This window comes from Moschus berezovskii, chromosome 28, assembly GCF_049115385.1.
Source record: "Moschus berezovskii isolate FMDL1 chromosome 28, NW_MosBer_1.0, whole genome shotgun sequence".
Lineage (NCBI taxonomy): Eukaryota > Metazoa > Chordata > Mammalia > Artiodactyla > Moschidae > Moschus > Moschus berezovskii.
This window is the reverse complement of record NC_142487.1, coordinates 14,792,409-14,807,271: the sequence shown is the minus strand read 5'-3', so window position 1 is coordinate 14,807,271 and position 14,863 is coordinate 14,792,409. Positions and strand designations below refer to the sequence as shown.

The 14,863-nt window shown below is 51.2% G+C and overlaps 1 protein-coding gene across 2 annotated transcripts in view; it reads left to right on the top strand.

Annotated features, from left to right (window-relative positions):
* Positions 1-9,603, top strand: part of LOXHD1 (lipoxygenase homology PLAT domains 1) — a 192,108-nt gene extending 182,505 nt beyond the window's left edge. For both annotated transcript variants that reach the window (XM_088833409.1, XM_055416819.2), the window contains 3 exons: positions 1,112-1,244; positions 2,879-3,037; positions 9,123-9,603. In XM_088833409.1, the coding sequence (XP_088689535.1) occupies positions 1,112-1,244; positions 2,879-3,037; positions 9,123-9,603 (773 nt within the window). The remainder of the gene's footprint in view (positions 1-1,111; positions 1,245-2,878; positions 3,038-9,122) is intronic.
* The last annotated feature ends 5,260 nt before the right edge of the window (positions 9,604-14,863 follow it).

Here is a 14,863-nt window from a genome sequence, read left to right as displayed (position 1 = left end):
GCAGACAGGGCTCTAAGGCAGGAGCAGGCCTTGTGCTCCTGGAGGAGCACGGAGGCCAAGCGGAGCGAGCAAGGCGGGGAAGTGCTGGAAGGTGAGGCTGAAGATGTGACAGGAGCCAGACCCACCCTCTCCCCCGTGGGACTTGTGCCCTTTGCTGCAGGTTATTCTGTTGTGTTGTACAGTCGGTGTGTTTCCATCTGGGGCCAGAGATGAGTGCTAGGGTCACCCAGAGTTTAGCCCAGTCCTGGCACTCAGTTCACTTCAGTTCAGTCGCTCAGTCGTGTCCGACTCTCCGTGACCCCATGAATCACAGCACGCCAGGCCTCCCTGTCCATCACCAACTCCCGGAGTTCACGCAAACTCATGTCCACAGAGTCGGTGATGCCATCCAGCCATCTCATTCTCCGTCGTCCCCTTCTCCTCCCGCCCCCAACCTTTCCCAGCATCAGAGTCTTCTCCAGTGAGTGAACTCGTCGCATGAGGTGGCCAAAGTATTGCAGTTTCAGCTTTAGCATCAGTCCCTCCAATGAACACCCAGGATTGATCTCCCTTAGAATGGACTGGTTGGATCTCCTTGCAGTATAAGGGACTCTCAAGAGTCTTCTCCTGGCACTAGGCACCCACTTAACAAATGAAACAATGCTGACCTGCTTGTGGAAACGTCAGGGGAGGGAGGTTGTGACGCTGAGCTTGACACCAAAGTGAGAGCTGAGACAAGACAGAGGCTGTTTGCTGGAGAAAGTTCCAGGCTCTTCTGGAGTCTCTCCTGCCTGGATCTTCCTCTCCCCTTTCTGTAGCTGGGCCCTGCCTCTCCTCCCTTCGCTTTACTCCTGATCTTCACTTTGCATCTCAGAGACTCCTCCATCCCTGAGAGCCAGGCCCCAGCATCCCTTGGGAAACTCATCCCCACCTTGTGGTTTGCCCCCAAATCGAGGCAGGCTCTGTTGACGGTGCCTCGATCATAAAGGTTTTAACCTGTGCCCCAGCCCCCGCACTTAAGGCTGTGGTCTCAGACCAGATATAGGACCTGAAGGGCGAGGAGGTTTGCTTCTGCCCCAATGGTGGGTGCCGCTTCCCCTCTGCTGACCGTCTTCCACCTTCTCCACCACAGCCTACGAGATCGTCATAGAAACCGGCAACGGAGGCGAAACCAGGGAGAACGTCTGGCTCATCCTGGAGGGCAGGAAGAATCGATCCAAAGAGTTTCTCGTGGAGAATTCTTCTAGACAGCGGGCCTTCAGGAAGTAGGAAGAGGGGGTGCCCCCAGGGGAATGGGGATAAGTGGGGTGGGTGAGAGGGGGACCCCAAGAGCCAACCCTTTTAGTTGGAGCTGTAAATATACAAATGGGCCTAACCAGCAAGAACATACTGAATACCTACTGTGTGCCAACGCCATTCCAGCTCTAGGGATGCAAAAGGAGCTTTAGAAAAGGGAAGGGAGAGGACTGTCATTTAAAGAGAGCCCCCTCTGAGAGACTAGAATCTAATTGTTCCAACGACTAGAAAAAAAGGATAATTATGTCATATGAGAGAAGTGCTAATTATGGCCATAATGGCAATCATAGTACAATACAAAAATGTTTCAGATTCATATGTTGTACACCTTAAATTTACACAATGGTATATGTCAAATGTCAGAGAAGGCAATGGCAACCCACTCCAGTACTCTTGCCTGGAAAATCCCATGGACGGAGGAGCCTGGTAGGCTGCAGTTCATGGGGTCGCTGAGTCGGACACGACTGAGCGACTTCACTTTCATTTTTCACTTTCATGCATTGGAGAAGGAAATGGCAACCCACTCCAGTGTTTTTGCCTGGAGAATCCCAGGGACGGGGGAGCCTGGTGGGCTGCCGTCTATGGAGTCACACAGAGTCAGACACGACTGAAGCGACTTAGCAGCAGGAGCAGCAGCATATGTCAAATGTATTTCAATTTTTTAAAACTTAATGCCAAACTACAACAAAAATCACTTAATGACAGCAAGCCCACTGTGTGGCAGGACTGGGAGTCACACAGATGTTATTCCACATCTGTGCAAATGAGGAGCTCACAGTCTGCCTGAAAAGGGAGACAGTCACCATAAAAATGCAAATAAGACAGCACGGAATTCGGTTCTAGTGAGAAGTAGGGAGGGAGGGGAGAGCCTCTAAGATGCTTCCTAGGAAAAATCAAAATTAGGTCTCGTGTAACAGCACCCCCGCTCAGCACGCCCAGCTGCCCGCCACGCCCTGGAGAATCTCACGTCTTCCTGTACATCAGAGCTGCCTCTGAACTGCCCAGATGCCCACTTCATCTCCCTGCTGCCTCCAGAATATCTTAAATAGAGCCTCCTCCTCCCATAACCTCACTTCACCCTCTATTCAACACCCCCTCTTCCTGAAGATGGGTTGAGCTGCCCCACCCCCAAAAGGCAGCCCACCCCACTTCTTTTCCATTGCCCCTTCCCTCCCTGAACCCGAACTCCAGCCAAGCCAGCCCTCCTTCCAGAAATGACCACACCTCCAACCCCATGACTTTGCCAAATCAAGTCCTCATCAGAAGATGCTTCCCTTCCTCATCCCTCTGCTCCCTGAATCTCACCTCCTTCCCCAGCCCAGTGCTGAGGGCCCAGGGCCTCACCCTCCTCCAACACCATCGGCTATTACCAATCACTGATTCTGGGAACAGGCAGCCTGAAGGGCTTTTTAAAGGTTCCAATTGTCTTGTTCCAAAACTAGACTGAACCCCTCAAGCAATGGAGGCCTGACATCAGGTCTCGCTTGCCAGTCTATCCCTGTTCCTCAGACCAGCACTTAGGATACAGGTGGCACTGGATAAATGCTTACTTGCTTCAGTGGGCATGAGCAGTGCTCACTGACCGTACGTTTGTGTCCTGCAGGGGGACCACAGACACCTTTGAGTTCGACAGCGTCTACTTGGGGGACATTGCCTCCCTCTGCGTGGGCCACCTCGCCAGGGAGGACCGGTTCATCCCCAAAAGAGAGCTGGTCTGGCACGTCAAAACCATCACCATCACAGAGATGGAGTATGGCAACGTGTAGGTGCTGGGCCTCCACCCTCTTCCCCCGGGGAGGCCTGAAGCCAGACCACGGACAAGACAGCAGGGGGCGGGGAGGTGTCCCCTCAAGGCATCTGAGTCAGAAAGGAAAGAGGCAGTTGTACTGGTTCTGGAGTTTTCTGAAGCAGAGCATTACCCCAGAGGCAGGGGACTAGACTCTGTGACCTTGGGTGCGCCAGCCTTTTTATCCAGTGATGCTTCTCTGGAAGGAAAGAAGATCCAGTCAGGCAGTGCCAGACAGCTGAGTCTTTCCTTCCCTGCCCCCATGATCACTGTGTAATGACAAAGAGATACAGCTTTGAAGCCTGCTGCTCCACAGTCAGAGTGAATGCCCGTCATCCCTGTGGGCAGAGCAGGGACCAGCAGAGAAATCCCATGCCCACCGCCCGGAGGACCCCAGATAAGGAGCTTTACATTTCCCCCTCCAGGGCCTTCTGAGGACATTTCTAGAGGATTAAGGGTCTTAGTTACCTGGGTAACAGTTCACAGCCATCAGTTTTTCTAATTAAAACCGCTTGGTAAATGTGTTGGAAGCCAGAAAGAGCCCTGAGGCTCTAGAAGGCAGAAAAGACACTAAAAAGGAACCAGGAGAGGATGATGGGGAAGCAGGGGGCAGCGTGTGCCTCAGGGAGGGTAAGCCCAAGGAGAGGTTAAGACAGCCAGGCCACCCCCAGAACCACTGTCCGCCCCTCTGGGCCCTCTCATGCCCCTCCCGGGCTGGCCCTGGTCTTGACAGCCTCTTTCACAAGAATCTCAGCAGACAGAAGCAGCAGCCCTGCCTGACCAGGCGGGTCCCAGCTTCAGGCTGCAGCCTTCAGGGCTTGAGCCTCTCCAGCAATGTCTGTCCACACTCTACCTGCACCCGCCGGCTCCCTGGAACTGGCCATCTCCGAGCAAGATTACCCTTTGGGAATGGAGCAGGAAAGGGTTCTGACAGGTGAACTTGTGTCTTAGCTATCCCAGGCTGCCGTGACCAAATCCATGGACTGGGTGGCTCAGACAGCGGGCATTCTTTTCTCACACCTTGGAGCCTGGAAGTCAGAGGTCAGGGTGCCAGCGGGGTTGAGTTCCCATGAGGCCTCCCTTGCTAGCTCATTGTGTGTTTCACATGGCAGAGAGAGAGGGAGATCTGGTATCTCTTCTTTCTTCACTAGATGGCCCTAGTGAACACACTTGACAATGCAGGAGACATAAGAGACATGGGTTCGATCCCTGGGTTGAGAGGATCCCCTGGAGGAGGGCCTTGCAACCCACTCCAGTATTCTTGCCTAGAGAATCCCATAAACAGAGGAGCCCAGCAGGCTATGGTCTATGGGTGGCAAAGAGTCAGGCACGACTGAAGCGACTTCACACACACACACACACACACTTCTTCCCATAAGGGCACTAATCCCTTCATGGGTCCCCATCCTCATGACCTCATTTAAACCTAATGACCTCCCAAAGCCCCATGCACAAATGCCGTCACATTGGGTTAAGAAATTAGGGAAAGAGAATTCAGTTCATAGCAGTTCCCTCTTGGGCTGCAATGTTATATTGTTGTTCTTTGGGGAAAACTAGCTGGGTACAGTAAACCCTGTAGGGTCCCTGGACATGGATGTGAGAAGCAATCCTGTTGAGGACTCAGGAGCTGGGATACAGGATTGGGGAGAGTTTCAGCCCACCAGCAAGCCAGCCTGTACTGCCTCCCAACTGCAAGGAACGTGGCTGCTCATACTTCTCTACAAATGCCCAAAATAAACAAGACAATACAATACAATAATAAAAGAGTCACCACTTAGGTTAGCTTTAAACACACAGTGTCAGCTGTGAGAGAGTCAAAGGTCTCAACGCCACCCAGCACCTTCCAGTCTCAGGAGGGAGGGGAGTGAAGAACTTCCCGACCCACAGTCCTCAGCTGAGTTGGACGATTCCTTGTCCAGTAGAAAGAATCTACCACTCCCAGTGAAGCATCTCTTCCTACACTCTCAGAAGTGTGGCCTTTCATCAGCTGAGCTGGGAGGGGAGGAAGGGATGTCTACGGGCTGGGGATCTTCTCAAAGCGGGTATAGGGAGTCCAGACCCCAGATGCTCCAGCCATCATCTGGTCAGCCACATGGCTTCAGGCTATCACCCAGCTCCTCTCTGGGAGGAGAGACGGATGCTCTTTAGAGTCTGGCGGGATGGGAAAGATGGCAGGAGTACAGCCTAAGAGGCTCTCAGAAGTCATACTCCAGCCTACCTACTGTGCTGGTCTCAAGTCTGTGATTTCTGCCAAATATCACCTCTATCCAGAGTGAGGATGGGGCAGGGGTGTGTATCATTGTGGCTATTTACATGTCACCATTCTCTGTGTGTGTTTGTCGCTCAATCGTGTCCAACTCTTCATAACCTCATGGACTGTAACCCACCAGGCTCCTCTGTCCATGGAATTCTCCAGGCAGGAATACTAGAGCGGGTTGCCATTCTCTTCTCCAGGGGATCTTCCCAACCCGGGGATTGAACCCAGGTCTCCTGCACTGCAGGCAGATTCTCTACTATCTGAGCCTATTTACATGTCACCGTTCTCAGTTCAGTTCAGTTCAGTTCAGTCTCTCAGTCATGTCCAACTCTTTGAGACCCCATGGACTGCAGCATGCCAGGCTTCCCTGTCCATCACCAACTCCCAGAGCTTGCTCAAACTCATGTCCATCAAGTCAGTGATGCCATCCAACCATCTCATCCTCTGTTGTCCCCTTTTCCTCCTGCCCTCAATCTTTCCCAGCATCAGGGTCTTTTCCAATGAGTCAGCTCTTCACATCAGGTGGCCAAAGTCACTGTTCTAGAACACATTTAAATCCTACCATGTAAAGACCACTTACATAACACTGTATATGAACCCACAGTTCCTTTCTAACCAGCATGTTGGGCCATAATATCTGGATTTCCATGAAATACAAAATAACTTTATCTCAATCTTTTATAAAAATCTCCAATTTTTGCCTTCCAACTGATTCCAGTCCTGACGCTTGCAGCATTTCTGACCAGCTCTTTGTTATTAATATCCTCAGAACTTCAGTGGAAAGACACACAGAGAGGCTTTTGTTTCTTTTTTAAAAAAATCCAAAACGAAATCGTTGTTTTATCTCATTATCACATATAATACATAATCATTTTAAAATTCAAATAAGGCAAAAAAGTGTGTATGGAAGAAAGAAAAAAAAAAATCCCTTTCATAAAAGAAAGTAAAATGCCCTAAAGTCCTATCCATCAGAGAAGGCCACCATGAACATTTGGTGACCCCATTCTCGCTGGCCATTTTCTGATATCTCATACACACACTGTTCAGACAAGTATGGTCATATTCAAAATATTTCTAACATATTCACTTTTGCTCATTATTCTCTACTTTGCCTTTATTCTTGCTCACGAGCCTATTGCAAGTAAGAACAGCCTGGCATGTTCTTCCACAGCTGGAGTCTTGACCCCACAGAGCCCTGAGGTCCCACATGTTGGTGATCTTATAATTATGTCTATTAGGAAACATTTCCGTATAACTACACCAGGGATTATTTTTCAGCCATTAAAAACAACGAATTAAATACATACCAGAAGACTTGGAGCCATTCCCAGGAAGCACTGTTGAGTGAGAGAAGCAAGGTATGGGGAAGCATGTATTATATGATGCCATGTTGTGAAGGGAACACTGACGTCCCACGTTGTGCAAGGTTGGGAGAAACAGGGAAATTTGGCAAGATATATCCACAACTGTTACATGAGTTATCTGAGGTGAAGGCAGGATGCAGGAGGGGAAAGGAGGGGGAAAGGGAGACAGAGCCAAGCATAAAAGAAAAGAGTGCATTTAGAAAACCACATATGATCACAGGATTTGTGCATTTATATAGAATTATGTATATTAGTGGACATTTGCATAAAGAAATACATTTTAAGTGAATGTTTAAGCAAAGAAGGCAAATATATCTCCCTCTAAGAAAGTGCGGTATGTAACAACAACCCAGATTTATCAAGTGACAAGTTGGAGGACGAGAGCTCCCCAGACAGAATTCGGATTTCCTGCCGAGTGTCTTTAAACGGCTGGCTCCTGTAGTGGCCGGGCAGGCTGGCTCTGGGCCCCGGCTCTGGGTCACCTTGTGCAATGACTTCTCTTCTCCAGGCCCTTGTTTCCCTTCTGTGAAATTGGAGGAGATGAACTCTATGACCTGGGGAGTTGATGAAATGCAAGAATGCAAAACCCAGGCATTTAGTGAACATGTAGAAAACCAGGTTCTTTTTACCGGTATAGATTTTCATCTAAAAATTAAGCTTTCATCGTTGGGCACACCCTTTCAGGGCTACGTTTCTGAAATCATTAGCCAGTGCCAGAATTGCTTATTTCCAAAACTGTTGAAATGTTAGGAATTTGGATGGGTGAGAAAAACAAGGACATTTGTTCAGTCCAAACCTCTAGCATTGCCAGTGGGAAAATCAAGGTCACATAGGTGGGAGGTGGCAGGACTGGTGCAGACCCCAGCCTCCTTACCCCCATGCAGTGTTTTCCCACAGTGCCTCTGACTTCTTCCTATAATTATTGGACTCACTGTCATTACCCAGAGGCTAACACTGGGGGTGGGGGGAAAGAGGGACTTTTTAATCCAAGACCGTTTCTCTTGGCCCTGGACTTGCTTCTGCATGTGGTAGCTGCTTCAGTACTTTGCACCCCTTTGTACTGTGTCATCCGTGAGCACAAGCATACATGTGTGCACACACAGCACACATACACACCCATGGTTCAACTCAGCCAAGTGCAAGGGATTTGGGAGCCTACCTCTATCTCATAGTTACTTTTCCACTTGACTTGGCCTAGGATTGTCGTTCTGGTCCCATGGCTCCTCTGAAGGTGACGACAGTGGATTAAAGCATTCATCAGTCCCTTGGAAGGAGCAGCCTGGTTGGTGTGCAGTGAGCTTAGAGAAGGGGAGGAACAGGTCAGAGAGGTAAACCCTGGGCGGAGGATCAGATCGTGTAAGGTCTTGCAGGCCTTTGTAAGGTGGTGACTTTTATTAATACTTATTCTGGGAATAAGTATTAATCCATCACTGGTTCACTGGACATGAGTTTGAGCAAGCTTCAGGAGATAGTGAAGGAATCCTGGCGTGCTGTATTCCATAGGGTCGCAAAGAGTCAGACACAACTGAGCAACTGAAAAACAAAAATTCTGAGAATAAGGATGAAAAAGAAAAGGAGACTCAAAGGGCAGTTTAAATTCTGAGCAGAAGGATGAGATTCTCAGGCTTACATCTCCACAGGATCACTTGGATGCTGTGCAGAGAATTCACCGTAGGTAGGTATCAAGAATTGGAGAAGGAAATGGCAACCCACTCCAATGTTCTTGCCTGGAGAATCCCAGGGATGGCGGAGCGTGGTCGGCTGCCGTCTATGGGGTCGCATAGAGTGACCTAGCAGCAGCAGCAGCAGCAGGTATCAAGAAGCAGGTAGACCAGTTAGGAGGCTGACACATTCCAGACAGAAGATGGTGGTGACTTGGACGAGAGGAGTGGCAAGGCAGTTAGTGAGATTGTGCTGATTCTGGACTTATTAGATTGTATTTTAAAGATAGGGTCAATGGGAATTGCTGGTGAATCAGATGTGGACTTGCTCAGCAGGTAAAGAATTCGTCTGCAATGCAGGAGACACAGGAGATGCAGATTTGATTCCTGGGTCAGGAAGATCCCCTGCAGGAGGAAATGGCAACCCACTCCAGTACTATTCCCTGAAAAATCCCAAGGACAGAGAAGCCTGGTGGGCTACAGTCCGTGAGGTCTCAAAGAGTCTGCCACGACTGAGCGACTAAGCACAGATGCGGAGCGTGAGGAGAAAAGAAAAGGAGAATCAAGGGGCAGTTTAAAAGATGGTGATGTCAGTCACTGTCAATTATCATATGAACGAAAATTCATCTGCAAATTCTATCCTCACATTTTGACGCAGACAATTTCTGCCCATAAGATCTTGTTGTCTGGGACGGAATCTCTGGTGGATGCCCAGGATCCTAAAGGGGAGGGCGTGAGCCTTGGCTGGTACTCGCTGACCTCCCTGTTCCCACCGGCAGGTATTTCTTCAACTGCGACAGCCTCATCCCCCTCAAAAGGAAGAGGAAGTACTTCAAGGTCTTCGAGGTCACCAAGACCACGGAGAGCTTTGCCAGCAAGGTCCAGAGCCTGGTGCCGGTCAAGTACGAGGTCATCGTGACGACCGGCTACGAGCCGGGGGCGGGCACCGACGCCAATGTCTTTGTGACCATCTTTGGGTCCAACGGCGACACGGGCAAGCGGGAGCTGAAGCAGAAGATGCGCAACCTGTTTGAGCGGGGCAGCACCGACCGCTTCTTCCTGGAGACGCTGGAGCTGGGCGAGCTGCGCAAGGTACGCCTGGAGCACGACGGCAGCGGCTACTGCGCGGGCTGGCTGGTGGACAAGGTGGAGGTCACCAACACGAGCACTGGGGTGGCAACCATCTTCACCTGCGGCCGGTGGCTGGACAGGAAGCGGGGCGACGGGCTCACCTGGAGGGACCTCTTCCCTTCCGTCTGAGGGCTGCAGGCCCTGCCTCTCCCTTCGCACCAACTCGCCCCGACCGCACCTGCCACCCTCCACCAGGGCTTTCAGGAGTCCTTTCCTGAAAGCCTCCTGGAGCTGGGACTGGGGGGCCAGAGCTCCATGATCCTTCGGAGGTCACTGTGGGGACGGCTGGTGGGATCCCGCCCTTTCCCGGGTCTCCTGAATCTATAGGAATTCATCAACATGTGTCATAATCTGTGGCTGCCCAAAAATAAGTTTTGTCATTTTCTTTTTCAATAACAGTAGTGACCAGGCTGAGATGGGCTGGGCTTGGATGGGAAATTGGGGCTTCACCCAGGGGATAGAAGTGGAGAAGAAGAGGTCCTCAAAGTGGTGTATTTTAAGCAATAACTAATTAACACTTTTTTCCCAAAAAAAAAAAAAAAAACTGGGCTAATTAAATTATTACCAACCACACCCCGCAATGAATTCATCTGGGCATCTGCTCACTTAGAAACACATCCTTTTCCCCAGTTTCAATAAATCCAGCAGCCAATGGAGAAAAACATCAGGAGGAAGAATTTAGCTGAAAGGATTTATAAGCCTGTGAACAGATACCTAATTCTTTCCATCACTTTTCAAAGAACGCATTGCCAAGTGCCCGCGACTGCCCCAGCCAGAGATAACACAGTTGAGACACAGAGACAGGAGCAGGTGATGAGGTGTGGGCAGCCCTGCTGCACGGGGGCTAGGAGGGCAGGGGCACATCTGTGGTGGTCAGCACCTGTCACCTGTGGCTCGCTGTGGGCAATGTGGACTGACAGCTGAGAAGGGACTGGAAGAAAATAAAGGTGTGGTCTCTGCCCTCGAGGGGGATGACCCTGATGGAGAGGCAGTCGGAGAGCCGCATATCTGTGTGTGTGCACACATGTACATGCACGCACATACATGTGCACACACACATGCACACACGTGCTTGCACGCACACACACACCCTCCCTGATCAACCATCACAAGAGTGCTGCAGAACTCAGCCCCTGACTTCTCATTTTCCTGCAGACGGTAGGGTAGGACTGAGCAGAAAGGTACATCAGGCCAGGAAGTCTTCCTATAGGAGGCACCCGGTATCAACATTTCTGCCAAGTCACCACAGGGCCTCTAACCCAGGCAGGTAAAAACTTGTGAGATTTCCTGGCTCTGCGCTCTCAGAGACCCTTGGAGAGAGGCCGCCGCAGTAAGCACAGGCCAAGAGGCAGCAAGAAGCAGGCTTGAGTCCCAGCTCTTCCTTTGCCCTGTTGGGAGAGATCGGGCACATTACGTCATGTTAAATAGGAAGATTGACACCAACTTCATAGGTTATTATGAAGACTTCGTGAGTTAAAATGCAGACCAGTTAATTCAGCGCCTACAATGAAGGGTTTGTCCATCGTATTGAATAAGCAGGACTCTAGGGCCTGGGGTAGGGTGGGGGACCAGTAATCCTTAAACAGCTTTCTCTGTATCTTTTTCTGGAGCTGGTTCTTCCCCTGTCCCTGGATGAAAATTAAGGCAAGCCTCATAACTCTTCTGGACTCTTGTAGGTGATAAAACGTCCAACAGCCACTTTAAAGCCACAAAGTCCATCTCAGTTCTGTAATTTAAATGTTTGGCTCCAGTACAAAGACCAAAGCATTCCACTTAGAGTTGAGTCTCCTCCAATCCCCCAGCTCGGTCCAGTCCCAAGCGGGAACCGAAGTGAAAAAACAGGAGTGTGTGTGTGTGTGTGTGTGCACACGTGTGTGTATGAGTATGGGGTCAGTCTCACCTCCTGTCCGCACTTTGCACTTTTACTCCTGACCCTGATACCACACCCCTGGGGGAGGGAGGAGAGGCGAAGAGGGCAGCTTCCTGTTGGGGGCACGACTGTGGACAGCGGCCTGCTTCCTGGACCGGCAGCATCTGGAGCCTTTCTCCCACGAACACTTGTGTGGGCTCTGTCTCAGGCCCCTCATCTCCCTCTCCCACTGTGTCGTGCTTAGAATCTAAGACACCCAAAAGGAGGTTCTCTGGCATCCTTTGCTCTAACAAACCCTGGGCACTCAGGCCACTCTGCCATCAGCAGTCAGTCTGCCCATCCCTCACTCCCACAGTCTCTCTGGATGTGGCAGGCTGCTATGTCCTCAGCTGAGATGGACACATCCCCCTCTCGAAATAGCTCCATTGAAACCCCAGTCATAGCCTTGGGCAAAAGGGCAGCCAAAAGGAGGGAAGGGGTACTCCCTGCCCACCTCAGCTCTTTGTGAGAGTCCTGCCCTCGTATTCATGCCCACCCCCTTCTCAGGCTCTGGCCTGTCTGTCGGTCCTCTGTTATACCTGGAGGGTGATGCTCAACTCAAAGTTAAAAGCGCTTTCTGCTATGTCCTCTGGCAAGCCTACTCCATCTGAGTGTGAAATGTAGCATCTATTGTTGATCCAGCCAAGACTGGGAGGGGAAAGGCCTTGTGTTCTTTTCAAATGCTGATGTGCTCAGTAAATGTGGGCTTACTCTTACTGCAAAGGGCTGGACTGGTTTGGGAATATACCCCATGATCTGTGTCAACTTTCTTTCTGTCTCTTCTTGGCCCTGGCTCCTCTCCCTCCTCACCAGGGACTTGTGAAGATGGGATGAAACTACTGCTGTGAAAGCTATCAAAACTGTTATCCCTTCTGCTCATCGGGGTACACTTCATCTCCCGCAGGGCACCTCCTACCTGCCTGGTTTCCCCAAGTCCCTGGGGACCTGGGCCGGTTACCCCAGCTGTGTGTCCAGCCTGTTTGTCTCCAGTGATGCCATGCACTGTCCGTCTGCTGAGCCTCTGATTGGAGCTGTTCCTCTGGCTTCAAGTCTCCTCCCCACCATCCAGCCTTCCCTCCCACACTGTTCTGAGGCCCCAGGCCAGTCCGGCCTCCCTGCTTCAGAGGGGCAGGAACTGAGGACTGAAACGGGCCTCTGACTCACCAAAGCTCCCAGACGGACAAGGCTGCGCTTGCAGAGAACACCCTTCACGCTCCCAGAGGAGGTGGGGGGGGGGCGGGGGGGAGATGCGCAGCATGGTGGAGAGGGGAGTCTTTCGGAATCCTCCTGCATCAGGTCCCCTCCCCGCAGACCTGCTTCTTCGGGCTGTGCACTGCCCTTCCCTCAGGGCCCTGAAGTCCTCCGTCCCCCTCCCAGGCTGCAGGTGACCCCGCTTAGCAGGGTATTGGGGAGAAGGGCAGCGAAAGGAGAAGCCCCTGCTGACCCTGCTCACACCTGCTGTGCCCTCTCTGGCCTGAGGAGGGAATGCAGGACCCCCCCCCCAGAAGCCTCCAGAAGGGGGAACACTCCAGATCTTCACCCCCCGCCGGCCCCTGGGCTGGGCTCGACCCCTCAATTCCTGTCTCTTCCAGGCCGGCACAGGAAGGGCAGCAAGGAAAGCTGGGATTGGGAAAAGCAAGCAGGCAGCCCAGGGCACAAACGTTAAGGAGGTGCTCAACCTCAGCCTTGATCAAAGGCAGGACTGGCACCCAAGAGTGGGGCTTCCTTAAACATCGCACCCAGGGCACCTCGCTTGCCTCGTCATCCCTAGTCCTAGCCCTGGAAGAAAGACACTCTTCTACCCAAAGGCCCCACAAAGCTCTGTATCCCAATAGTCCTAATCGCAAGGCTGAGACTCAACAGCCAGCCACGGGGAAGGTGAACAGTCCTTCTCTATGGAAGGTGTCTCCTGAACCCTTCTCACCTCCAGGTCCCTGCTGCTGACATGGCCCCTGGTCATCGCTGGGGGCATCAGGCATGGCCGGTGGCCCTGGCTAGTCCCTTTCCTCCAACCAAGACAAAACCCCTTAAAAGTGAAAGTCGCTCCGTTGTGTCTGACTCTGCGACCCCAGGGACTGTAGCCTGCCAGTCTCCTCTGTCCATGGAATTCTCCAGGCCAGAATACTGGAGTCGGTAGCCATTCCCTTCTCCAGGAGATCTTCCCCAACTTAGGAATCGAACCCAGGTCTCCCGCATTCCAGGCAGCTGCTTTACCGTCTGAGTCACCAGGGAAGCCCCCAAACCCCTTAAGAAGAAGAAAACAAGACAAGGAATAGTCTCTTCCTCCCCTGCTCCTCTGTTCCATTTCCTACCATCTTCTCCAGACCCGCTCATTCCTTCCCCAGCCCCACTGCACTCCCGCATTGACAGCCCACATTGCTAGAAAGTTCTTTTCTATAAGGATGGCTTCTTGAGTGCCAAGGTTTATATCCGCATCATCTTTCCTCATTTGATTCTGAGGCAAGTCTGCATTAAAGAATATTTGGAGAGAATCTCAAATGTAAAGCTACGACTACAAAGTCCTTCCAAATAAAAACCTGCATGCGTGCTAAGTCACTTCAGTCGAATCTGAGTTTGTGCAACCCTACAGACTACCAGGATCCTCTACCCATGGGGCAAGAATAGCGGAGTGGATTGCCATGCCCTCCTCCAGAGGATCTTCCGAACCCAGGGATCAAACATGCATCGGCAGGCAGGTTCTTTACCACAAGCACCACCTGGGAAGCCCAAATACCCCAGGGTCCACATTAAAGAAAAAGATTCATTTGCAATTAGCACAAGTTATTTACACAGGAACAAGTCTAAGAAACACTTTTTCTCTGAAGCAGGTTAAACAAAAGCCTTCAATCATATTTTCTCAGCTCTTTGACTGAACAACATTCTCCTTCCATGATTTTGATAAGTAAACTCAGCTCACTTCAGATATACCCCTTCTGAATTCTGATTATGTGGGCTTCAAATGGAATAAGGTCAGAAGTACTATAGATGCCCACTTCTGGAGGACCCTTGGTTCTGTGTTTTTGTCCTGAACAGGGACCCCCATTGCTCTCAGCCCCTTGGCAGAGGTTGACCCCAGGCATCACCCATCTGCAAACCGCCAAATGTTCTGAGTGAGGGCAAGATAAGTCTTCCAGGGACCTCAGCCTTGGACAAAGCGAGTATGGGCAAGGACATTTGACATTTCTAGTCCTAAATTCAAAAGGAGAAGGTTGGGTAGTGTCACTGGAATGGGGGGAGGGGGCAGTGATGCTAATGGGCTGGAGGGAGGGTGGGTTCTGTGATTACAGCCTCAAGGCCTCTTCGTGGCTTTTCTCTAGACTCTCCAGCTGAATGTGGGAAAGACTTTTAATCAAGCAGTCGTTCCTGGTGTCTTGATTTTAAGGCCTCAGTCACCAGCCTTTCTGCTGGACAGACATTAGTGGTGGCTGACCATAGCCTGGAATGGCAGAGAGGAAGAGTGGATATTGATGGGGCCTCAGA